This window comes from Propithecus coquereli, unplaced genomic scaffold (assembly GCF_000956105.1).
Source record: "Propithecus coquereli isolate 6110/MARCELLA unplaced genomic scaffold, Pcoq_1.0 Scaffold598, whole genome shotgun sequence".
Lineage (NCBI taxonomy): Eukaryota > Metazoa > Chordata > Mammalia > Primates > Indriidae > Propithecus > Propithecus coquereli.
In genome coordinates, this window is record NW_012151929.1 from 588,248 (window position 1) to 614,229 (window position 25,982).

A 25,982-nucleotide genomic window follows, 5' to 3' on the forward strand; every position below is an offset into this window, starting at 1 on the left:
AGGTAATGCTCAGTGCAAAGGGAGAAGGCTGACTGACGAAAGGGTTGGGGGAGCTGTCCCCTGAGCAGGGGTAGGTGGAGGACAGAAGCCACCAGACTCTAAGATTGTCAAGCACTGAGGAGACACTGTGGGACATCCCTGGAAGCCAGAGGAATAGTCTTGCCTGCTCCTCACCCCCGCTCCCCACCAGCCACAGGTGCTCCAGGCAGCACCCTTGAGCAACTCCTTTCCTGCTGCCTCCATGTTTGTCTTCACGCTCCTCCAAGCAAGCTGGATGCCAGTCCCCTGGGATCTAGCCAGCTGCAACCTGCCCTGAGCCCCTCTCCACCCCCGCAGCCCTGAGTGGGTCAGCTTTGCTTTGGAAGCCTGACCCTGGCAACGCCCCCATCCCCGGGGTCCAGCCTTCCCACCCCCAACCCCCAGCCCTGAAGGAGGACCGACTGGGATAGGCTTGGGGAGGTGGGTGTTGGATGGGGGCGGAGAAGATAAAGAAGCCGAATGACTCCATCCTCAGGGAGATCTTGAGATGATTCACATGCCACTGGAGGGGAGAGAGGGGCTGGGGGATGAATGGATTGCAAAGCAGAGGGAGGCGCTGAGGAGAGGAGCGTGATTCGTCCGCGTCAGTTGCTTCAACAACATCTGCAGTGCGTGGGGTTGAGCGATCCCACCGCGGGCCTGGGGGGTAGGGCTGGGAGGCTGGCTGACGTTTGCTTCCCGCCTGCTGGGCTGGCCCTGAGCAGTTCATGAATGACTCACCTCATTGTCAGGCTGATTCACTGCTCCGCTGGGGACTTGGGGTGGGGGGGCGCCCCCTCTGTACGTTTCACACGCGCCAGCTCACAGGCGCACACGCGCGGGCGGGGCTTCAGCGGGTCTATTTACTTGCTGGGGTTGGGAGAGGATGGATGGGTTTCCTGTGGTAAGAGGAAGGGGGATGTACACTACCTGGTGTGTGGAGAACAAGCTTAAGTTTCTGTCTATAGCGCACCTGTGGCTGTTTACATTTAAATCGATTAAAATTATATACAATGAAAACTTCAGTTTCTTAGTTGCACTAGCCACATTTCAAGTGCTCAATAGCCACAGGCAGCTAGTGGCTACTCTATTGGAGAGTGTAAATGGAAAACATTTTTATCAATATACAGAAAGTTCTATTGGAAAGCGCTGGTTTACATCTGCTGACTACACACTAACTCAGGATCCACAGCCTTCACACACACAGAGCTGCACAGACCAGTCCTCCGCCCACATATGCAGCACACGACACACATTTAATTCCACACACGCACTCAACATGCAACACCCACCCACCAACACAAAACTCTCAGCGTGTGTACACACTTCCTATCCAAATATGCCACTGTCCACACCGAGGCGAATGTAAATATAAACACATGCATCATCACACTGGTTCGAATACAACTGTTCATTCGATAAAAATACAAATTAGGGTGAAATGCATTTGTAAGTATGCCAAAATAGATACAAACCCAAGCCATGTGGTTCCCATAACAATTCCCAGCACATGTTTGCAATCTCAAGTAGGGGGAAAGAGAACCCCCATTTGTTGAGGCCCTGTAATGTGCTAGGCATGGAGTTTGCCATTTTAATGCATTAAGTCATTTAATTTCATAATGTGGGGGGAAGAGGTATTATTCTTTTTTCAGAGATGAGGCAGCTACGATTCAGAGAGGTAATGTAACTTACTCAAGGTGACACAGCCAGTTAGCAGCAGAATCAAATATGAACCAATATTTGTCTAACTCCAAGGCCAATGCACCACACTGTCTCCAAACTTAAACACGCACACACACACACACATACACACACACACACACACTGTCCAGGTGTGCCCTCCTTTATACCTAAGAAGGTAAAGCTTCTCGCCTAGCAACTGCAGGTGTGTTTGTGGAAGTGAGAACAGAGTTGCACAGACTCAGTCGCACTCCCTCCTGACAAATGTCATTAAGTCATTCAACAATGCTCGCTGAGTGTCTTCAATGTGTCAGGTGCTGGTACACAAAGGTGAAAAGCCACAGTCTTGCCCTGAAGGAGTTGGAAGTTCAGGGAGTTGTGAGGGGAACTTGAAGACAATATAGGGCACTCGATAGATCTGAGCTAAAATGGACGTAGGCCCCAAACGCAGGGAACCAAGGGGAAGGAATCCCAAGGCAGTTAAAGAAGGCTTCTTGGACAAGGCACCAAGAGAGAGGGAGCTTGAAGAAAGAATGCAGTGGAAAGGGACTGGTGTTGATTGGGAGGCTGGTCGAGAGACAAGATAAAGCAGGGAGGCAGATGGCAGAGCACTGCAGGCCCTAGGGATTTTACATGTCATCCTCCAATGACTGGGGAGGGATTTAATTTTTACAGTGAAAAATAGGATGCCCTTGGCATGTTAGAAAAAATGAACAAAAGGAAGGAGAGCTTGGACTAGGGAGACCATGCAGGAGGCTACTGCAATAGTCCAGGCAGGAGCTGGCAAGGACTGTAATAGGAATACGGCCTGTAATGAGAGCACTGTGCTAGGTGCTGGGGATACAAAGGCATCCAGAGAAGATGAGAAGTGGGGGTTAGGGAGGAGTAGTGTGTAGCCTGTTCCTGAGACAGAGCAAAGCAGTAGCCTCCTGACTCATGAAAATATGACGACTGCTATGAATTCTCTCTCAGAACAAGGCACATGTGCATTGCATAGGCACATGATATTTTGTACATTATCATAGGGGACTTATATATTCCCTGAAGCTGCAGGTTACAAACCCAGTTCCTTGGAATTCTAAGAAGCAAAACAACATAGTATTCAAGCCTGTGGATGCTGAAGTCAGACTGCCTGATTCACAATCTCAGCTGTACCATATCTTAGCTCTGTGAACTTGGGTAAGATATTGACCCTAGAACTGTACCTGGCACACAGAAAGTGCACAGGAAGTATTGGCTGTTATTATTATGGGTTCAATCAGAGTGCTATTGAGGCTCCTTCATTTCACCCACTCCCTTTAGTACCCCACTTCACAGCCAGGAATCTGGTGTCTTCTGGTGTAAGTCTTCCTGCCCAAGGCCCAGCATCCACTTTTTCTACTTCCTGAACCCACCCCTTCCTTTCTGGTCTGAGCTGCCATTATCCTCAAACCTGATCATTAAAGAGATAAGCCTGCTAACCTCTCTTCTAAGAGGAGGAAGAAGAGAACCTAGGCCTCATCACCATGGAGACTTGGTCTTTTCATTTCCCTTGAGGTGACAGTGCTAGAAAGAAAAGGATATTCGATTTGGGGGGACCCTTCAGCATGGGGCTCCTTACCAACTGTAAAATCACAAACTCCCTCTCTAAAATGTTCCAACTCCACTCCAACACCCCTCCCCCCACATCCAGGTTCTAACAGAGGTTGAGGGCAGCAGGTGGGAAAGGCAGAGGACAAGTTCATTTACCTTAGAAAGGTGATGGAGGAGAAAGCCAGGGATTTCTAAGCAGAAGATCTACCACTAAGTGACTGTGTGACCCTGAAGGAGTCCCTTCCCCCTCTGGGCCTCAGTTTCCTAATCTATAAAGTAATACTTGTCCCTCATTCTTCATAGGATCTTTGTGAAGACAAAAATGAACAAATGGTTAAATTGGAAGCTGCAAACTATAGTGTGGATAGGAGTTATTGTTATTATTCTTGGCCTTGGTCATCTCCCTTAAGCTGGAGCTGACAGAGCCCAGATCCGTGGGGGGCCCTGAAACAGGATCTCCAGGACTACCCACCACTGGGCATGACGAGCTGTGTCTGGGATGCCTGTGAGGCGAGGAGGCCTGTACCTGACAGGGTTGGGGCTTTGTCCCCTAGCTCAGAAGCACAGAGGACTTGAGGGAATCCCTAACTTGGAACCCAGAGTTGGTGGTCTGAGTTCTCCCTCCCCTCGCCATTCTGGCCTTCCTTTTGACATAGGACAGGCAAACTGGTCCACATGCAGCTCTGATGACAGCCACAGGTTATCCCCAGGTAACACCAGTCCAGGTCACCCTGGGGAAGATTCAGGGCTGGTTCAGATCACATCATTAAGAAGCCAAGTCAGCTACCTTCCTCCTGCTTGGGTCTTCAAAACTATGCAGCTCTAGCTGCTGCTCTGAGTAGCTCTCTAGTGACAAGCAAGAGGGGAAACTGAGATAGGACTAAGGGCCATTAACCACAGTAGACTTTAGTAAGGAGAGCTGGCTTTGGTCTCTCTGACTTGTTATGAACTTGAGGGCACAAGAAGTTTTTTCGTTTTTTGTTTTTTTTGAGGCAGAGTCTTCCTCTGTCCCTCCAGTTAGAGTGCAGTGGCATCATTATAGCTCACTGTAGCCTCAAACTCCTGGGCGCAAGTGATCCTCTTGCCTCAGTCTGCTGAATAGTTGGGACTACAGGTGCACGCCAAGACTTTCAGCTAATTTTGGCTAACTTTTCTATTTTTAGTGGACACAGGGGTATCACTCTTGCTCAGGCTGGTCTCGAACTCCTGAACTCAAGCAATCCTGCCTCGGCCTCCCAGAGTGCTAGGATTACAAGCATGAGACACCACACCAGGCCAAGAAGTCTTAATCATTTCTCTATGCCCAATGTCAAGCCTTGTAGCCGATGCACAGTAATCACTGTGTCATTCATTCAATAACTCTACTGAACACGGTGCTAGGTGCTGGGGATACAAAGTTGAACAAGCTGGACAAGCTCTCATGGAGTTGATATTCTAGTGAAGACATGAAATAAAGAAGTAAACCAGGGCAAGTATAAATTATGGAAGGTGCTGAGAAGGAAACAGAGAGTTGTGATGGGAGAAGGGATGTTACTTGAGAGAGAAGGTGACAGGGAAGATCTGAGGTCTACGCTGAAACATGAAGGATAAAAAGAGCCAGACCAAGAACATCTTTGCTTGATAAATGTGTGTTGTAAGAAAGGATGGACGGATGGATGGATGGCTGAACAGACAGACAACCGACTGGGTGAGTCCTGGGGTGAATGAAGTTGTGCTCCAGTGCCCAGTCCCTAGTGTGCTCAACACAAGAACGGGGTGGGGTGGGAGGCAGGACTGGGCGTCGTGGGCCAAGATTCCCCAACCTCTCTCTCACGTGAACACGTGTTGAACCAACCCACCGGGCCAGCGGGGCCGCTGGGGGGCGACCGAGAGCCCGTCAGCTTCCCCTTTAAGGCTGGGGCGGAAGGCGGGAGGGTGAAGGGCCTTCGTGTCGGCGGGATAGAAACAGGCCCGCCCCTTTAAAAGGGCGGAGTCACCGCGGTGGCGGCGGCTTCGAATGCGGCCTGGGCGACCCTCCCTCGGCCCTCGCCGGCGTCGCAGAAACGCCTCCCTCTGACCTCGCCCCAGGAGCACGGTTGCCTCGAGTTCAACCCTTCCACCCGAGCCAAGTCTGAGGCCCTGGGGACCCCCCTGAGTCGGGGTCCGCTGGGCCGACCAACCGGCCGGAGCCCACCCGCCGTCGCCATGGTAATGGCGCGCCCACGCCGGGGAGCCGCGGGGTCGCCTTGTACTCGAGCCTAAGGCAGCGCTCTCGGGGTTCCAGACCCTCACCCGCGCGAGCAGGGCCGGGGGCTGGGTGGGAGCTCGGTGGAGTCGGGAGACCTGGGCTCTAGTCAGGGCTTAGCATAGACGCGCCGGAGACCCTGGGAAAGCACTTTCCACCCCCTGGCCTCGGTTTTCCTCCTGTTGCCTTCCTTCTGTTGATCCTTCCCGATGCGCTCAAATGTCGTACCTCTTGGGTCCGTCCCTCCCCCTTCCCGCCCTCACCCATCCACTCTGACCCTTAGACTCTCCAGGAAGGTATCTCTAACTGTAGCTCTTCCTGCTCTGGCATCTGGGGTTAGGCACAACCCTTGGCTCTGAGTTTGACACTCATCTAGAGCTGGCCACAGCAGCCCTGCTGGCTCAAAGAAGGAACCGTGGACTGGGACATCCTACCCTTCTGAGACGCTAGTTTTTGGGTGTTGGATTAGGTAGAAGGAAACCTGGCTTGATTTTCAGAAACAAGGCTACTATGCTGGGCATACTTGGATTTATGGTATTTTCTCTTACGTTTGACAAAGGTTGCTCAGGTGAAAGCCTTTGGATGCTGCAAAATCCATAGGCCCATATGCACAGTCCTGAAGAACTGGCCTTGCTCTCCTTGGCAGCCTTCCCATTGTCCCCTTCCCCAGCTCCCAGGATTAATGTATATGGATGCGAGTGGATTATTGTACAATAAAGCATTTTGCCTTTTTTTTTTTTAAAGAGACAAGGTCTCTCTGAGTTGCCCAGGCTGAGCTAAAGCGATTCTCCCACCTAAGACTGCAGAGTAGCTGGGATTATAGGCATGTGCCACCACACCTGGCTAAGAAAAGTATTTTAGATCACTTAAGTCTTTAACTAAATCCTGTTTCTTCTCAATCCCTTATTCCTCTCCCAGCACTAGCAAAACACAAACAAAAAACAGTACATCTGATAATCTTGTTAGTGTTGAAAAGAAGCATAGTGAGGACAGAGCGTACTTTCAAACGGTATTTCTCCACCGAACTTAATTGCTTTGTTTTCCTTTCAGGCGTGCAGTTTGCAGAAGCTGTTTGCTGTGGAAGAGGAGTTTGAAGATGAGGTAAGGAAATGTTAGTGATCAGAGGTGGCAGAGGAAGTTCTAAGATGTAAACACTCAGGTCTAGAACATTTTGGAGCAGCCTGCACCAGCCTCCTTTTAGTTGGCTTGTATATGTTTTTTTGTCTAAGAAAGGCCGAGAAATGATGAGAAATGTAAACAACCTACTTAACTGTCTTAGAAACAAACAAAAAATAACCAGAGAGATGAATTGCCTGATTGTCATACCTTTAAATTATAAGGGGCCTTTCCTGGAAGCTGTGTCATTTAGATGATTTAATTTGCCCTCATGATGGGGAGGGGTGGGGGAAGAAGTTTATGGAGAACCAGAGAGTGTAGGAGACAGCACAGTTACTGGATAGCAAGAGTCCTGGGGTCACCAACTGGCTTTGTGAACTAGAGCAGGTTACTTTATTTCTGGCCTTGCATTTTCTTTTCTACAATATGGGAATGTTCTTCTACCTCACATACTCTTCCCTTCTCTCTGTCTCCTCAGAAGATGAGGGGTTAGACTAGATCCAAAGTCAGCACATTAGAATCACCCTCGTCTAGGCCCTACCACAAACCAATTAAATCAGAATTTCTTGGGGAGCCAGGCATGGTGGCTCATGCCTGTAATCCTAGCACTCTGGGAGGCTGAGGTGGGAGGATTGCTTGAGCTCAGGAGACCAGCCTGAGCAAGAGCAAGACCCCTGTCTCTACTAAAAGTAGAAAAAAATTAGCTGGGCAACTAAAAATAGCAAAAATTAGCCAAGCGTGGTGGTGCGCGCCTGTAATCCCAGCTACTCGGGAGACTGAGGCAGGAGAATTGCCTGAGCCCAGGAGTTTGAGGTTGCTGTGAGCTAGGCTGATGCTATAGCACTCTAGCCTGGGCAACAGAGTGAGACCCTGTCTCAGGAAAAAAAAATAATGATAATTTTTGGGGATGGCCCAGGCAGGGGTATTTCTAATGTGCAGCCAGAGAACACAGCACCGGTGGTCTCCACAACTCTTTTCCCATTCAGAACCAATGGATATAGTTTCATCCAGGAGGCTAGAAATTGATACCTCAAACCCTCTTTCGAAAGAGACAGGATTTAAGTGAATAAAGGCCAAAGAGACAAATTAACCTGCCTAAGAATACAGCACACACACACAAAAAGAATATAGCACCAACAGCCAGTATGAGAACTTGGCCTCCTCCTTCCAGTCTAATGTACATGGAAACTACTAAACTGCATTTATAGAATTGTTATATTTTACCAGTGACAAACTATTCAAAACTTACTTTTTGTCTTCCAATGCTTGGCCTAAAAAATTCTGTTTAGAATTTGTTCAGATGCCTAATTTATGCCTGGTATGGTGGTGAGTGCTGCACCAGTGACCCTTCTGGCAGCCTGAACCCCATTCTTCTCTTCCTCTGAGACTTGTGAAAGCTGAGATGTGAAAGGGAAAACGGACTTTTCTCACACCTCTTAAACATTGGTCTCTGGCTTGTCCCATTCATTGAGGGTCTAAGACATAGTGACACGGGCACAGATGGGTTGTAGTCCTGGTTCTTTCAAATGACTTAACCTGAGTCTCAGTTTCTGCACCCATAAAGTGAGAATAATAATAGTGCCTATTCATAGGGCCATTGTGAGAATTAATTGAAATGCTTACATGGTACCTGGTACGCGGTGAGGTTTCAAATCTTAGTTGTTTTGGGTATTACTTGGGAACTTGATTTTTGTTTTTACAGATAATTCAGAACTGCCACCTTTGTCAAGGAGATGTGTCCTTGTCTTTGTTTTTCAGCTTTGGAGATGTGTGATTATAGGCTGAAAAAGTGACTGTTAAAGTGACCCTCTTGGGTCTTCCAAGGTGATGGCAGGACTGCTAGGCTGGTAATGGAATCAGAGTGAAGCACTCTGACAGCTCAAGTTTCTGTTCCCTGAAAACGACAGACCAGTGCCTTTCCCCCTTCCCAAGGCAGATGACGTCATGTCTGAGAGTAAGCTCTCCAGGAGAAAAGGGGTCCATCAACCTCCAGGGTCACTAGGATTTTATTACTGCTATAATTCTGATTATTATTATTATTGCTAAATCCTAAGGCGGTCCTGCTGGAGTGTGGGACTCTCTTGGTAATACACAAAGCAGGAAAAAGCCTTTCTCTAGCCCAGACAATCCAGTGCGGCAGCAGGGGATGGGGGTGGAGGGGACCTTCCTGTCAGTTAAATCAGCAGTTCTGACTCAAAAACACCCTCAGAACAGGTCTGTTGCTCTTGAAGGTGTCAATCTCACCTTGCTTCCCAACTGGAATCCATACTTAATTTAACTTGCCTGAAAAGCTATATTTAACTTCTGCCTATTTTGCTGGATCCAAGGCCTCGCTGGCTTACTGTGTGTATATGTGTGTGTGTGTGTGTGTGTGAGTGTGTGTGTTGCACACAGGTGTGTGTTGGGGGTGAGGACTGGGCTGAGGACAGGCAGCATGATCAGCTGGATAGATCCCTGTTGAACAGGCTGGACACAAGAAAGCTAGTCTCCTTGAGATGGGGGTGTGACCTTGGGTGATTTGTTTGACTTCTTGGTGCCCTGGTACATCTGCTTCTACTGTCCTCCTCTAACTGCCCTTTCCCAACCCCCACTCTGAGACTGAAGAAAGAGAGAGAAGCTACCTGAAGACTTAGCCTTAGAGCATTTCCGATAGAAGCCTGGTGGTAGGCTCATGGAGTGAGGTCAGAAGTGGTGAGAGACACCACCGTTGCCTTTCTTTTTTTTGTTTTAGAGATGGGTCTCGCTCTTGCTCAGGCTGATCTTGAACTCCTGAGCTCAAGCAGTCCTCCCACTTCAGCCTCCCAGAGTGAGCCACTGCTTACAGGTGTGAGCCACTGCTCCCGGCCTTACCATTGCCTTTCATGCCTTGGTTTACGTGCTTGCAAGTATCTGCACTCACACGTACATGCCGCATTTCTGAACAGTAAGGTGGTTTCTTGGTTTTGATTTCCAGCTGCCAAGACCCTCTGTCTCTGCTTCCTTGTAGGATTTCTTATCTGCTGTGGAAGATGCAGAGAACCAGTTTGCTGGCTCACCGCCTGTGAATGCTGGGTGCCTGAGACCTGTCTCTTCTAGGCCACAGGAAACGGGGCAGGCACAGTCCCCCAGGCCACTGCCATTACACCGCACTGCTCCTTCAGAGGCTTTGGGCCAGCCAGGCCTGGGTCTCTCCCTCCCTGTGTCCAGCATGCCCTGGGCCGCCAGCCATCCAGTTTGCACAGGAACAGCTCCCCTTCCCACTTCCAGCAGCTTGACTGGCATTCAGAGAGGAGTGACACTATCAGAAGCACTCAGAGAGCCAGCAAGACCCCAGTCCTCAGCCCCACAACCCCTACTTATTTTTGAGAGCCAACAACAGTGGGTTGGTGGCTTCGAGGGGCCTGAACAAGACGAGTTTGATAAGGTCCTGGCAAGCATGGAGCTGGAGGGGCCAGACATGGAGCTGGAACTTGGAGTTAGCAGTGAGGCCATCCGAATCCTGCCTGCCCAGCAGCGGGAGGATCCAGTATTGGCTAAAAAGGCGCAGGTAGTTGATCTGAGTGGATCATGCTGGAAGGTGCCCATGCCTGCCACCCACGTAGCAGGTATTATGTCAGCCCAGGATAAGCCTCTAGATCCTGCTGTCCACTGTAGGACTCCACAGCTCTGCTTGAGACCTGGTGCTATGAGTAACCTTCCTGTCCCAACTGCCTCAACCATTCCCACTCAGCAACCCCACTGGGAAAGGTGTCCGCAAGGTGCCCCTGTACGAGCACCCCAGCCTCTCCAAGTTGCTGGAGGGCCTGTTCAGAGCAGCCCTCAAAATCAATTACCCAGTCGGGGATTTCATTCTCCAAGTGCCTGGTCGAATGGCAAACCTCATTTTCCGAGACCTCGGACTCCCGACTCAGGCTGTTCTACTCCCTCGAGGACTAGCTCCAGATTACTTCCTCAGGGGCACTTACAACTCCGAACTCCAGTGTCTTCTGTTGAGTCTCCTGTCAGCACCCCAAAAGGTCCCCAGGGAGCTCTGCAGACACCCATAGTCACGAACCACCTGGTGCAGCTGGTCACTGCTGCCAACAGGACACCCCAGCAGCCCACCCATCCCTCCACCCGAGCCAAAACACGCCGCTTCCCTGGCCCAGCAGGGCTCCTGCCCCACCAGGTGAGTGCCCTGGCTCTCCAGGACATTGTGGGCAAGGGAGAGAAGTAGGGTTCCAGCACTGCCCAGCCCGGGAATGCCTTCCCTCCTGGAGGGGATTAAGGAAGGAAGCGAAGAGAGGAAGGGTTTCCAAAGCGTCAGAAGAAGTGGGAGGGAAGAATCGAATTCTTGAAAATCCACCATGAGAGAGGTACTTAAGGCTCTGAGGACTTCATAATTTTCATACATTTGTTGAGCGCTTGCTGTTTGCTAACACTAGGGCAGGAAGGGTCACTCACTCATATTTGCTAAGCATGTGTTATGTGTTGGGCACTTTGCTTGGAACTGAGAATATGGAGATGAAAAGAGAAAAAGTTCCAGTCCTAAGGAGCTTATGGTGAAGTAGAAGAAACGGATAGAACAAATGATTATGCACAAAGTTCAGTGTGAGTTGGGGTCATTCCATGGGTGCTGGGGAGACGCTGACTCTGCTTTGGGCCTGCTCAGTGGGCTTTGGGTGGTTAAGTAGGAGGTTACCAGGTGCGTATGGGGGGGAAGCTGTGCTCTGAGGACAGTGTGGGAGTGAGAAGACAGGAAGAACGTGTGCAGAGGCACACAGGCCTAAGAGTGAGGTGCTCTTGGAGAGCTGCAGAAGAGAGTGTTGTGGCCGGTGTGTGGGGCCACTGTGGGGAAGTTGAGGCCAAAAAGGAGACAGAGCCCTGCTGAGAGTTTGGATTTAAGCAGTGGTAGAGGGACAGATCCATGAAACCAGTCTTGGATCAGATCCCGGAGAATCGGACTCTGAGGATCTGGTCTGGTTGTGGTAGATGTACCCGCTTCCTCTCGTTTGAAGGATGTTTGGAACAATTTCTGCCTGTTACTTACTCTTCCCTAGTGCTTTAAGAGAGGTCAAAGGAGGCCTCCTATATTCCTCCTGGGCTGGATGTCCCTGGAGTGCAGGGTTCAGGCCCTGAGAAGGGACCTGGGGACCAAGCTGCCCCTTTGCTCTTCTCAGGCCTTTCTATTTGGGTCACTGCCCCCTTCAGGCAGCCCTGGGTTTTGCTTCAGCTTCCTCACGTTCCCAAAACTGTCCCCAAAGTGTCTTTTTTGAGCTGCCAATGAGGCTCTTGAGAGTTTGTTAGGAACGATGTAATATGTGTTAATTGTCCCTGATAGTTTCCTGAACTCATTATGTAACCCAGACAAGAAGCTGTACTTGTAAATAACAGCTGCTGAGCTTGCTCTCGCCTTCTCCTTCTCTCCTCTCTTAGCACAGTGGGAAAAATCTGGAGGAGATCATGGTTTCCACACCCCAGGCTCCGACTCATGGTGCTCTGGCTAAATTCCGGAAAGAGGTAACTTATTCCATGCAAATGTTAACTTCCTGGGCATCATTTGAGAGTAAGGGATGTCCCTGCAAGTTTCAGGAGTTAAGAATCAGTCAGTGCTGCTAGGCCTGTTCCTTGGTGTCACACACCAAAGGTTATTTAGGGGCTGGGCACGGAGGCACATGCCTATAATCCTAGCACTTTGGGAGGCTGAGGATCAGCACTCCTGGCCTCCAGCCTCCTGGCGCTTAGGGAGGCTTGAGGCCAGGAGTTCGAGACCAGCCTGAGCAACATAGTGAGACCTCGTCTCTACAAAAATTAGAAAAATCAGCTGGGCATGGTGGGATGCACCTATAGTCTCAGCTACTTGGGAGACTCAGGCAGGAGGATCGCTTGAGCCCAGGAGTGTGAGGTTGCAGTGAGCTATGATGACACCACTATACTCCAGCCACAAAGACAGAGCGAGACCCTGTCTCAAAAAAAGGGGCGGGAGGGCAGAATTTAGGAAAGGCACTTGGAGGAGGCAGCAATTTTACTGGCATAAAGCAAGACCTGTCCTAACACCAGCCAGGCATTGTCTTGTACCATGGGTTCAGCCTTCCTTCCCATCTAAGAAATAAAGGCCCAGCTAGCTCCATCTCCCCCAGGGGAGGAGAGTGTAATGAGTATTTTGAGATTATATCTCGGGCACCCTTCCTCTCCGGTTTCTGGGAACTGAGCTGGGAAGGATCTGCCTTAATCTTGCCTCCAGCGGGTTCCCTTTTGGTGGCTGAGACCCAGCTTCCCTCCTCCCTGGGTTCTGGTTGACCTGCCCTGCCCTCAGACCCACTTTGCTTTTGACTCTCCCCAGCCTTTTTCTCTGCAGCTCCCTAGATTTGCCAGTCCATTTCAGATCCAAAGTAGTCAATACTCATCTGGATTCAAAGCATTTTTTTTTTTTCTTTTTTTTTGAGACAGAGTCTCACTCTGTTGCCCTGGCTAGAGTGCCGTGGCGTCAGCCTCGCTCACAGCAACCTCCAACTCCTGGGTTCAAGCGATCCTACTGCCTCAGCCTCCCGAGGAGCTGGGACTACAGGCATGCGCCACCATGCCTGGCTAATTTTTTCTATGTATTTTTAGCTGCCCAATTAATTTCTTTCTATTTTTGGTAGAGATGGGGTCTCGCTCTTGCTCAGGCTGGTCTCGAACTCCTGAGCTCAAACGATCCGCCCGCCTCGGCCTCCCTGAGTGCTAGGATTACAGGCGTGAGCCACCGCGCCCGGCCTCACAGCATGTTTTAATATTAAAAAGTTATTGGTTAAAGACAGAGGCATGCCAAATAAAATATGACTGGTTTGAAAATGGCCAAGACACTCTGAGAGCCTATAAATGTATGTGGGGAATCCCTACTCCTAAGACTTTTCGAGTTTATTGCAGGAGACAAGCATGATTAGCCTTTTGCTTCTGCGTAATGAAAGTCAGAATTTGATTTAAAAAAAACAAAAAGAGCACTGTTGCTATAGTTGCTTAGTGAAAGATGCACATACAACAAGATTTCACATACCATTTTCTGGCCTTAGAGATAAAAGCGAGGAGAGACTGTGGCCATCGTGCTACGGTTTTTCCTAGGGGGTTTGTCTTTCCTCTCCCACCCTGCCACCCTGTCTCAGTCAAGGGTCTGTAGTAAGGTAGACCCATTAATGCGGGCTCCCCCTCTGCTCTGTGGTGCCAGATTGTTGGTAGTTCCCAGGCATCGGTGGAGGAGGATTTTGGGCGAGGGCCATGGCTGGCCATGAAATCTGCTTTGGGCCTGGATGAGAGAGACCCCGCCTGTTTCCTCTGTACCTATAGCATTGTCATGGTGCTGCGGAAGGTAAGGGTTCTGGGTGCTGAGACTCAAAGAAAAGACCAACCATTTTTCTCCCTTTTAGCAACCTGTTGCCCTGCTCCACCTTAGGAAGGGGTGTCCATGTGCTCCCTCTTACCCTAGCCTGTCTGAGAAGCAGCATGAAGCCTCTTCGGTTGTATCTTCCACTCACCCACTTTTTCAGTATCAGCTCAGGCTGAAGGGGAGAGTGGGTTATGGGCATGCCTCAGCACTTCCAGGCCCTGGATGGGGTGGGTAAACAGCACTGCCACCCCCAGGGCTCCCCAGTGGTCAAGGGCCATGTGCAGATATGTGCCAGTACATGTGCCAACATATCCCTGCCCGCAGCCTGCCATGATGGAGCACTGTATAAATACATATGCACAAAAGAAAGGAGGCAGGGGAGAGAAATGAGGGCCCTGCCATCATCTCTGCCAGAAAGAGATGGGACACACCCTTCAAACTGCCCCTTTGCCTTCCACAAGGAAGGTCATCACCACACCTGTACTCTGTCCCGTCCTGTCCCCTGGTTGCCCTGGCATACTTGGGGACCCGGGAAGTTACAGGTGAGCCATGGCTGGCTCTGTGAATGCCTCTCCTTGCAAACAGGCAGCCCTGAAGCAGCTTCCTAGAAACAAGGTCCCCAACATGGCAGTGATGATCAAGTCCTTGACTCGGAGCACAATGGACGCCAGCGTGGTTTTCAAGGACCCCACAGGTAAGGAATTGGGTCCTGGGAGTGTCTGATGAGCGGCCCTGTTGAGGTCAGGAGATGAGAAATCACAATGTCCATTTGCAGATGGGAAAATTGAGGCAGTGAGCAGCCCACTTCCCAGCCAGGGCCCAGACCAGTTGCTGTGCTGTCCCTGACCCTGAGACTAATGGGCCATGTGGTATTTGCAGGAGAGATGCAGGGGACGCTACACAGGTTGCTGCTGGAAACACGCCAGAATGAGCTGAAGCCTGGCTCGGTGCTGCTGCTAAAGCAGGTATGGGGAGCTGCTCTCTACCCTCGCCCGGAGAGAGCCCCCGCACTGTCTGCCTCCTTACCTGTCTGGCTGCCTTCCCTCCCAGTGCCCAGCCTTGGCTGGGCTGAGCTGGTGCTAGACCCTGGTGTGAGGAGCTGGGGGAAGGCCCTTGGCCCTTAAGCCAGCTCCCATTCTTTGGGGTGGGTGGGGATCGAAGATTGTATTGAGGGGGAGGGTGTGGTGAGTGGTTCTATCCTGGCACCAAGGCTGGGGCAGGAGCAATTTGTGTGACTGGTACAGAGGACACCAAGTGAAAAGCAGGCGGGGACCAGGTGGCCATCTGGCAGCACCCAGTGCTCCATCAGGACACTGACCTTCCCCTTCCTCGACTCCAGATTGGAGTGTTTTCTCCTTCGCTCCGAAATCACTACCTCAACGTGACACCCAACAACCTGGTCCACATTTACAGCCCAGATTCTGGGGATGGGAACTTCAAGCCGTCTCAGCCCTTCCCCAAGGTAAGGGGAGCAGGATGGAATGGGGACTGGTAGGGCCCCTCTTCTGCCTGCATCATCTGATTCCTTCCTGTCCTCCACGCTGGGGAGCAGAGGTGTGAAAGGGGCCGGTGCCCTGAGCTGAAGAGGTGCCTTTGGGGACAGGACTATCTCCTGTCCCTGGTCCAGGCGCCTGCCAGACGGCTCAGTAACAGTACCTAGAGGAGCAGCTGGCTCCTTGGTGATCCCTCCGTGTCTGATGGCAGGCTTGAACATCTGAGAGGATCAGAGTCACTTGAGAACTAACCAAGTTAGGCGAGGGGAACCCACACAGAACACTGGTGGGGACACCCCGTTTAGGAACTGAGGCGAGCAACTCAGGCGAGCGTTTTGTATCACTGGGATGCAAGGATGGATGGATGCAGGCAGCTGCTCTCGAAGGTGAGAGTGCAGAGCCGGGCTTGACTCAGCCACCCCCACCCTTCCTGGGATCCTAGCCTGGGGGTCAGGAGACCCGAGTTTCAGCCCAGTTCTGCTGGTAATTTGTACCATGACCTCAGGCAAGCCCTATCCCCTCTCCTGCTGCTGCCTCATCCCTAGAACAAGTGTGTTAGACTTGACCTCAGATCTCTAGCTCGAACTTTCCACTTCCATTTGCCTCATCTTCTCTTAACCTTTCCACATTCTTTCAAAACCACCCCACTTCTAAAAAATAATGTTTATTTTTCTTTTAAATTTCAAATTATCTATACTCATTGAAATAAATTGAAATGGCATAAAATAAGCAAAAAATGAAACTCACCCTTTCCCACTCCCATTCCCGAGGCTAACCATAGTTAATGGTTTAATTACCAACTTTAATTATTTGCCCATATATTAGCTAATTTAGGGATTTTTTTTTTTTTTTTTGAGACAGAGTCTCACTGTGTTGCCCTGGCTAGAGTGCCATGGCGTCATCCTAGCTCACAGCAACCTCAAACTCCTGGGCTCAAGCGATCCTCCTGCCTCAGCCTCCCGAGTAGCTGGGACTACAGGCATGCGCCACCATGCCTGGCTAATTTTTTCTATGTATTTTTAGTTGTCCAATTAATTTCTTTCTATTTTTAGTAGAGACGGGGTCTCGCTCTTGCTCAGGCTGGTTTTGAATTCCTGAGCTCAAACAATCCGCCCGCCTCAGCCTCCCAGAGAGCTAGGATTACAGGTGTGAGTAATTTGGGGATTTTTAATAGCTAATTTTTAATCCCAGGCTAACTCATCAATATATTTCTGAATGGCTTCTTCACTCTCTGCTCCAGTTATATAGATTCCCTAAAACATTAGATACCAACAGAATTAGGAAAGACAATCTGCCAAAAAAGTTTTGTTTTGTTAAATTAGCTACTGTTTTGGGTGTTTGGCATTTGGCTCCCTCCTGTCAGTGTGGGCCTGGGTGATGGACTGGCCCCTGCCACACTCTCCATCATGTCTCTTTCCTGAGCCCCCACCTATTCCTTTGAGGTTGTCTGAGTAGAGGTGGTACTTTCCAGACGGATTTCAGGGGCACAGGCATTGGTAACCAGATCCTCTGTCCCCAGGATTCCAGAAGCTTCCATGACAGCCTCCAGCATGATGTGGCTGCAAAGCCTGGGGAAGGCCACAGAACTGCACAGAAGCCAGAGGCAGGGGAAGAACCCCCAGAAGCAGGTAAGGCAGTCAGCCCATTCGGGAGCAAGAGCGAGGTTCTTACTTTTATTTCCTCTTGAATAACTCAGCCCCAATTTTCCTGGCTGCATCTTGTTCCTCTTTCTGTGAATCTTTGAATCTTACATAGTCTTACAGAAATAAGATATGGTGTCTTGTCTGGCCAGGCTGTAGGCCCTAGACTTAGTTAATAGTGTGATGGGGCCACATAAAACAAGATGTGATGCATAGGTCCCCTGCATTTCCAGGTCATGCGCTATTAGCTATGAGGAGGAAACATCACCACCTGTCCAGACGGACAGGCGCGGTCTTTGTGCCACACTTTGAATTCTCTGTGGGCTGATGACCAGACCACAGAGGCTGATTTCCCATCCTAGCTAAGCTAAGAAGAATGCTGAGGAGTCAGGCAAACATCCCTGTGGTTAGTAGGGGACCAGGATACAAACCCAAAAGGCCCAAAAACAGACCCTTGTGCTCAGGCCAGCTGGTTCCTCAGGAGGCAGCACTGCTCAGATGAAGCTGACACAGTCCAGCAGCTGTTCCTTAGCTTCTTTTTTTTTTTTTTTTTGGTAGAGATGGGGGCCTTGCTATGTTGCCCAGGCTGGTCTCGAACTCCTGGCCCCAAGCAATCCTCCTGCCTCTGCCTCCCAAAGTGCTGAGATTATAGGTGTGAGCCACTGCACCTGATGCATCTTCAGCTTTTTTATTCCAGAAATTCAATTCTGTCTGGCCCCAAAGTTCATGGGATTATGGGTAGGTGTCTCACACTAACCCAATTCACAAAATACCAATAGAAAAATCACAAAGCTCATTTATTAATATTTATATCCTGTGAAAAAGCATTTGTCCCTTATGCTAGAATCTTGCGTTGTCTGGAATCCTGCACTTTGTCCTCATAAGTAAGCTCGATGACAAGCCAATCATCATCAGAAGGTTGCTGGTAGTTAGACTGGGAGCCAGGCTCTTAGGCATAGCTCAGTCTGACTTACTCCCGGGCCTGATCTCACCCAATAAGTGGAAGTTTGCTAGCTGGCAGCATGGCTCTGGTGTCAGATGGAGTCTTAGTATGCTCACCTTGGGCAAGTTGTTTTACCTCTTTAAACCATGTCCTCGAAGGTAAAGTGGGTTTATAGCAGGAACTACCATGAGCTGCCCTATGAAGGGTAATTGAAGCACAGAGCAAGCGCTCAGTGTCAGCTGCTATTGTTAACAAAAGTGCTATCCGTAGGGGTTACTGAGGCCAGCTCTGTGTCCAAGTTCTCGGATATATGTATTGCATCCCGAACACAGTCGGGAACAGTTACTGTCATTCCGAGCCCACACAGGCACTTTGGGGAAGGGGGCGATGTTGTCTCCCACTGTCAGATGAGAAGCCAGATTAATGAATTGTGTGATTCTGAACACAACTAATGGCTTTTCCCGGCCTCCTTTCTCCCTCCATCCAGTGAGAGGGTTGCACTAGGGGACCTCTGAAGCCTTCCTGCTTGGCACTGTGACTCTGCATGGATGGAGAGGAACCACTGATGCCCAGGGAATCCTCTCCCTCACCAGAATGGCCCCAGGATCGTGCCCTGCCTTTTGTCGTGCATGGGGACACGGGACGGAGGGAGGTGGAAGTCAGGCCAGCCTGCCGACCACACCACTGCCCGGGAGGAGCTGCCTCCCTGGCTGTACAGCCAGGCCCAGGCCTTCCTGAAGGGCAGGACCTTCAGACCTGAGTCACTCAGAACCCGAGTGTTGTCACTAAGGCTACCCCCCCCATTCCCCTCTCTGCAGATGACCTGGACGGACTCCTGAGTGAGCTCCCTGAGGACTTCTTCTGTGGGACCAACAGTTGGCACTGCCCCAAGGCAGGGCACCCACCGTGAGCAGGCAGCCTCTGGGTGTGCCTGGTCACGTCCAAGGGAGAGAAGAAAGCCAGCATGAGACAGAGCTCGGGGCTTCTGTGCTTGCTCCCACTCTGGACGCTTTCCCTGAGAACTCCCTCGTCTCTCGCATCCTGCGCCGCCCTCACTTTGGGCCTTCCTTTGCCATTGGCAGACCAGGACTTGGCCCCAGACCGGCCCTCAGCCTTCCTGTCCTCCAAGCCCTCTGGTACATTGTTTCTTCTCCTTCTGCCAACAGGAAAGATGTGTCACCTTCAGTGTCACTCTCCTGCCTCAGTTTAACTTTAGAGGATATTGGGCCTGGTTTCCTTATCCCTTTACTCCCTAGTTTCCAGACAGCAGAGGAGCCACACCACAGCAATGGCGAACTGCCCTCTGGTCAGGGAAGGAACACTCAGACTTCCCTCTGCTTTGTCTCCTGAGGCCTGTGGCTGCCCACCTCACCTGTGCCCAAGGTTCCCAGGTGTGGGGACAGGGGTCGGGACTGTTGGACCTTGTTCTGAAATAAAGCAGCCCCTCCTTCACCTGCCTCTCCCTGCCTCCCACCCCTTGCTGCTCCTTGTCCTGGCTGCCCTGCCGCTGGTGCCTGGCCGAGCAGGGCTCAGGCAAATGTGCTCTTTTTTTCTTTTTCTTTTTCCTTTCTTTTCTTTTCCTTTCTTTTCTTTCCTTTTTTCTTCCTTTCTTCCTTCTTTTTCTTCCCTTCTTCCTTCTTTCCTTTTTTCCCTCCCTCCCTTCCTTCCTTTCTTGCTTCCTTCCCTTCCTTCTTTTTCTTCCCTTCTTCCTTCTTTCCTTTTTTCCCTCCCTCCCTTCCTTCCTTTCCTTTCTTTCCTCCCTTTTCTTCCTAGTCTACCTAGTCTATAATCCAATACAACTTTCTTTTGTTGCCAAGCACCTCTTTGTCACTGTAGCTTCTCTGTACCACCAGAGGTGGACAAGGGGCATGGGTGGGGTGTAAAAGGCCTAATTATACCAAGTTGCCAACCTCATTTTCCTTTCTGGAATGACAGTTGGGAAAACTTTCCCAACTCACGGGTGAGAGGAGGTGGATTAAAGAGCCAGGTTTGACTGCCGGCCTCCCCTACCTCAGCCTCAGCCTCAGCCTCAGCCTCAGCTTCCACCTCCCCTAAGCAGGTGGGACACGGGCTTCCTGCAGGCATGGGTTTGGCACTGCTCTGGGGGGAGGTGTTAATGTCCCCTTTCCCAAAGACAGGCTGATCCCATGGATCCCAGTCTGAAGGCTGAAGTGAGCAAGTGCTTTGAGAACGCCATGCTCAGTTACCTGCTGATGGCAGTGGGACCCTGTTCTACAAGGCTTTTGTGCTTCGAGGCCAGGGCAAGAAGGACGAAATTCCCCAGCATCCCGGCTCCCATTTGGTCTTCCTACCTGAGCCTGCCGTGCACTTCCTCCTCCCTTACCTCCTCCACTCCCTGCTAACTCCCCAGCTCTGCCTCTGTAGTTTCCATCTGGGCCAGAGCCCTCTACAGCAGGGTCTTCCTGCACCTAAACCACCCGTGCCCCCCACCTGCAGTGCTCTTCCTGAGCCCTGGTCCCCATTGCTCACAGTCCCGACCGATGCCACACTGCTCATGTCCTGGTTTCTTGTGTACTTTATCACCCCACAAGCTCTACTGGTGGGCATCTAATCGCCTGGCACTGTTTCCTCCAGTAGAGCTTCTGGGCACCCTGTGGGCCGTTGGGCAGGTTGAAATAGAGTCCTCCTTTCTCTGCCCTCAGGAAGCTAACACTAAGGACAAGGAGACTGAATACTGTGGTATCTTTGGAGGACTGAGCTGTCATCAAAGCACCTTCAGGCCTGTGTGGCAAGAAGGCAAGGGAGAGGCTGGGCCATGGCTATTGTGTGCCCCGGGGAGGCAGGGGACTCCCACCAGCTTTGGCTCCTCTTGGCCACACCCAGCCTCACCAGACTCCCAACCCTGGGAACCCAGCTGTGGGTGCTCAGCCAGGCCGTTGGCGGGGCAATTAAAACACCGAGTGGGTTCCAACAGGGTTAATCATAGCTGCATTCATAGAGGCGCCTTTCTCTGAGGACCTCGAAGCCCTCACTGTGCATGATCTCATTCCTCCTATGGGATCCCCCCAGCCTGGAATGCCACCAAGAAGCTGGGGCCAGGCAGAGTGGATGAGCAGCAGGGAAGGGCAGTGCTGTAAAAAGCCCAGGCTGCTGCCACCCACTTGGGCGGGCGGTGGACGAGTGTTTGCTCTGGCAGAGAATAGGGACCTTCATTTGATGTACTACACGTAAGAGGCCAGCCTGCCATGAGCCAAATGCTCCCAAACACCACGTCAAGACCAGCTGTGTGCAGGGCCTGCTCTGGAGCCCACACCCAGCATGACAGACTGACATCTGCCACACGGGATAGGTGCCACAGATTTCGGATGTGGCTGGAACCATAGGGGCTCTGGAGAGACATCTCCCCCGAGCAGGTGACTTGGAGGTGGACTTTCAGGAACGAGTCAAGGGCATTCCAAGCTGAGGGAGCTGGAGTGAGAAGCTGTGATAAGAATACCATGTGATACGAGTGATACGGGGCCAATCCAAGGAATTGGGGCTTAGCTGGAGAGGGCTGTTGCTGGCAGTCAGCGGCTTTTCAGCAAGGGAATTAACCATTTTAGACAGATCATTCTGGCAGCAGAGCGGAGTGGGTGTGGCCAGAGGGAGGAATTCCACGTAGGAGGCTGGGGTGATCGAGGTTTGAAGCACTGGGGGCCTGAACTTGAGAGGGAGCTAGGACTTGGTTGTGTGAGGGGACCCGGGAGAGGAAGAGGTGAAAGATTACCGAGCAGGGCCCTGCAGAACCAGGAGGAGCCCACACCACCGGGGGAGACAGACCAGCCCTACCCGCAGCCCACAGCCCCCAAGCCTCGCAGGAAGCCTCGCTCCTGCCCTCCCCTTCCCCGCTTTGCAGGCACCAGCTCCGGCGGTTTCATGGCCTCATTCCTCCCCCTAGAGGCTCCTGGAAGCACAGCCTCTTCCTCCTGAGGGTGATGGGGTTTGTGGCTTGAAGATCTCTTTGGTCCAGGTCCCCAGAGTTTCCAGGTCAACCCCTTGGCCCTCCTCAGGCCCTGTGAGCCCCCTTAGGAGTTGGGTAAAGGAAAAAAAAAAAATCAAAACTCATCGAAGGCAGTTTCTGGAGACTATGGTGTCCTGCTTGGAAATCGAGGGGTGGGGTGGGATAGGGGCTCTCACAACTGTCCGCCCCATGTGGCCACAGCAACTGGAGCCAAAGTGCACCATCTATGTGGGGGCCTGGCACCACCCCTCATAAACTGTGACCTTGAGCCAATAGTTTTACCTTGTTAAGCCTTAAGTTCCTCATCTGTAAAACAGATAAGACCACCCACCTCAAAGGTGTTTGTGATCTTTTCTTTTCTAAGACAGGGTCTCACTCTATTGCCTGGGCTAGCCTGCAGTGGTATTATCATAGCTCACTGCAACCTCAAACTCCTGGGCTCAAGTGGTCCTCCTGCCTCAGCCTCCATGCCTGCCTAATTTTTTAAAAATTTTTGTAGACTTGGGAGTCTTGCTATGTTGCCCAGGCTGGTCTCGAACTCCTGGCCTCAGGTGATCCTCCAGCCTTGGCCTCTCAAAGTGCTGGGATTACAGGTGTGAGCCACTGTGCTTGGCCAACTGTGATAATCTCATTTATTGTCCAAACCAAGTTTATTTTTTACCTGGGCGAGCTGGGAATTAGGGTCGCCTGAGTGAAGATGGATATGAAAGTGATTCAAATACCATACACCTCTGTGCATGTGTGCAGAGTTACTGCTGTTACTGCAGATGCTGGGAAGAGCTGTTCAGCTTCTCAGTAACTGTCTGGACCTCACCTTACTTGCTGTGCTAAAGTCAGCCCTCTCCCCTCCACATGGGCCAACAGGGGCCCTGCCCTCCAGCCAGCATCAGAGAGGCTGGAGGACCCGAGTCTTCCTCTCTGCCCTGCCTATCTCCTTGAGTGCCTGTTGCACTCACCTGGGACCTTGCCAGCCCGAGATGCTCACTCCAGAGAAGAGGGAGGATGCTGGCCCTGGGGTTCAGGGGTGGCCTCAGCTGAGAGCCTGCTGAGCAATCAAAGGGCATCGGCATTGGCAGGGGCAGGGGCAGGGGCTGGCCCTAGCCCTGGGCTGGGGTTGGCCCAGCACCTTTTGTGCACCAGGATCATGAGTCTGAGCAAACTGTTTACCACAGCAGCAAAGGGCCTATTTATAGCCTCAGCTGCTCTTCTCTCTGGCTCACGGAGGAGGGGGTAGGGTGTCTCCTCAGAGCAAGGGTGGTAGGCTGAGAGAACCCTGCTCTGCCCAGGTGCCACTGCCCTGACGTCTGGGCCCCTACTCATGGCAGGGGAGACCTTCCCCTTCACCTCCTCCACGCTGCGCTCTCTCCGCCTGCAGCGGGAGTGGCTGGAATGGGAGGACCGGCGGCGGGCTGCTGCCCGGCAGAGCCGAAGCCACAGATGCCCCTTAAGTGCCCGGGCCCAACTCTCTAGGCCGCGCCGCTCCTGCCGAGATCCAGCTGTCCACAGTGCCCTGTTCTCCGGCGACCTGCAGCAAGTCCAAGCCCTGTTCCAAGACGAAGAGGCTGCCAACATGATTGTGGAGACTGTGAGCAACCAGCTGGCCTGGTCGGCTGAACAGGGTAAGAGGAGCACCAAGAGGGCAGGAGAGGGAGCACCCAGGCCCCATTCCCTCCCTGCAGACCCACTGCCCAGCCCAGCTCCCTCCTAAACAGAGGTGAGGCAGAGTTAGTGGCTTGTATGTCTTTTCAGAATTAAAAGTTATATTCTTTTTAACATACTCTATATTTTAAATTGGCAAATATAATTATGTATATATTATGTTAATTTTATAGTAATAGATATATTCAAACATACTTTTTTCTTTTTCTGCACATATAATATATCCATGCATATGAATATTTCTTCTTTCAAAGAATGAAATAATATTCTACATGAAATTTTATAACCTGCTTTTTTCATATAACATCTTTCATGTCAATAACCATGTCTATAAAAGATTTTAAATAGGTGCATAAATTTTACTGTGGGGTATGTGCCATGATTTAAATAACTAGCCCCCAAATATTAATAGACTGGGTAGACTGTGTTCCTTTTTTTCTTTTTAAGTATTTTAAATAGCAGTATGACAAACATCTTTATGTATTTGCCAGATGACTTCCTTAGGATATATTCTTGGACGGAAGATGGACAGGAGATCACACCTGCCCGTGGACCTGGGGCTCGAGTCCTTGGGAGAGCTGATCCTCTCACAGTCACCACAGGCTCCAAATTCCTGCGTGACCGTGACCCCACCAGGGCATCCTGGTCTTGCCCTACAGCTTGTCCATCATCCCCAAGATGGAACTCAGCCTTAATTTCAATCCTTATGAACAGCAAAACAAGTTTTACCCAAGATTTAGAAAAATCAGAGACTTAATATGGAACACTTTATAGGTTCCATATTAGGCATCTATGTCCTCAGAACAAGTCCTTGACTGTTGCTACCATTCCAATCTGGATCGACCCTCTCCTCACTCTCTTTCCCCACCCCCACCTCCTATTCCCCCCCAACACCCTTCCTCCTACTTCCACCCAACCCTCCCTGCCCCAGGAGTATCCCAGAACTCAGTTCTGCTCTGTGGCCACTCCCAAACTCAGCCCCAGGCCCAGCCCCACCCCACACTCAAGGTCAGAGGAGAACAAAAACAGCCACTGACTCCGTGAGCAGCTCTAAGACCCCAGGTTTCCTTTATGGGATTCATTCTCCTTAGTTGGCCCTTGTGGCTTTATAGAGCAATTAATTTTTTTTCTATGACACATACTATGTTTTGTTACAAATTGACAAACTGTTCTAAAAGGCTATTCCAACTTATACTCCCAATTCAGGGCTTGAGTGAGGCCCTTCCCACGGGTACAGCCTGGCACAGTGTTTGTGCTCAGCAGAGCCGGCAGTGGGAAGACCAGCATCAGCTGTCAGCTGGAGCCAGCACCCCACTCCCCGCCCTGCCTGCCGGTCTCGCATACCACCCCTGACACTGCCTGTTCTCCTCAGGGTTCTGGGTACTGACCCCCAAGACCAAGCAGACGGCGCCCCTTACCATCGCTGCGGCCCGAGGCTACACAGATTGTGCCCGCCATTTGATCCGGCAGGGAGCTGAGCGGGACGCCCGGGTCGGGGGCCGGGCTGCCTTGCACGAGGCCTGTGCCCAAGCCCAGCCCGACTGTGTGCAGCTGCTGCTGACCTTTGGCGCCAAGGCTAATGTGCTGTCCGAGGAGGGCACAACCCCCTTGCACCTCTGCACGACCCCTGAGTCCTTGCAGTAGGTTCCCAGGGACTAGGATGGTTTGCGGAGGAGTGAGTATGTGTGTGTCTCCAACTCCCAGGGCCAGAAGGGAGAACTTGACATCTATAGCAGCTTCCTAGTGACAAAGCACCTCACATACACGTCTTCACAGCAGCCTGGAGACAGGCCTCTTCTAGGGAAGAGAAAAATGAGGCTCTGGAAAGGTTTAGTGACTTGTCCAAGGTCATATCTGCTACACCCAGGAGGCAGAAGCTCTGTTGCTTTTTGAGAAAACCCTGTTCCAACTTTCCAACTGCAGTCTCCAATTCCCTGTGAATCCTCTGTAGCCAAATTCCTAGTTGTTTCCGGGTGGGCATCAAAAAAGAGCTAGCCCTGAGCCAGGCATGGTGCATGGTGCCATGCTGCTCACGCCTATGGTGCCAGCTACTCAGGAGGCCAAGGCTGGAGGATCACTTGAGTTCACGAGTTCAAGACCAGCCTGGGCAACATGGCCAGACCCTGTCTCTACAAAAAGAAAGCAAGAAAAATCTAGCCTCATGTTTCCCAGCCTCAGTATGAGGCCCCCCCATACCTCCTTCTCACACCTTTTTTTTTTTTTTCGAGACAGAGTCTCACTCTGTTGCCCTGGCTAGAGTGCCGTGGCGTCATCCTAGCTCACAGCAACCTCAAACTCCTGGGCTCAAGGAATCCTTCTGCCTCAGCCTCCCGAGTAGCTGGGACTACAGGCATG

General features: G+C 51.3%; 2 protein-coding genes across 2 annotated transcripts in view; both read left to right on the forward strand.

Moving 5' to 3' along the window:
• Positions 1 to 5,385: 5,385 nt before the first annotated feature.
• On the forward strand, positions 5,386 to 18,949 carry LOC105822114 (chromosome unknown open reading frame, human C17orf53). Its single transcript, XM_012659052.1, has 10 exons — positions 5,386 to 5,457; positions 6,545 to 6,595; positions 9,597 to 10,757; positions 12,005 to 12,088; positions 13,773 to 13,913; positions 14,517 to 14,625; positions 14,811 to 14,896; positions 15,271 to 15,393; positions 16,944 to 17,052; positions 18,826 to 18,949. The coding sequence occupies exons 1-10, from the start codon at positions 5,455 to 5,457 to the stop codon at positions 18,915 to 18,917; spliced, it is 1,959 nt and encodes a 652-aa protein (XP_012514506.1). The 5' UTR covers positions 5,386 to 5,454; the 3' UTR covers positions 18,918 to 18,949.
• Positions 18,950 to 23,207: 4,258 nt separating this feature from the next.
• The window catches only part of ASB16 (ankyrin repeat and SOCS box containing 16), a 6,000-nt gene continuing 3,225 nt past the window's right edge, over positions 23,208 to 25,982 (forward strand). Inside the window, exons 1-2 of the mRNA XM_012659050.1 lie at positions 23,208 to 23,587; positions 25,000 to 25,267. Of these exons, the coding sequence (XP_012514504.1) occupies positions 23,287 to 23,587; positions 25,000 to 25,267 (569 nt within the window). The 5' untranslated portion in view covers positions 23,208 to 23,286. The remainder of the gene's footprint in view (positions 23,588 to 24,999; positions 25,268 to 25,982) is intronic.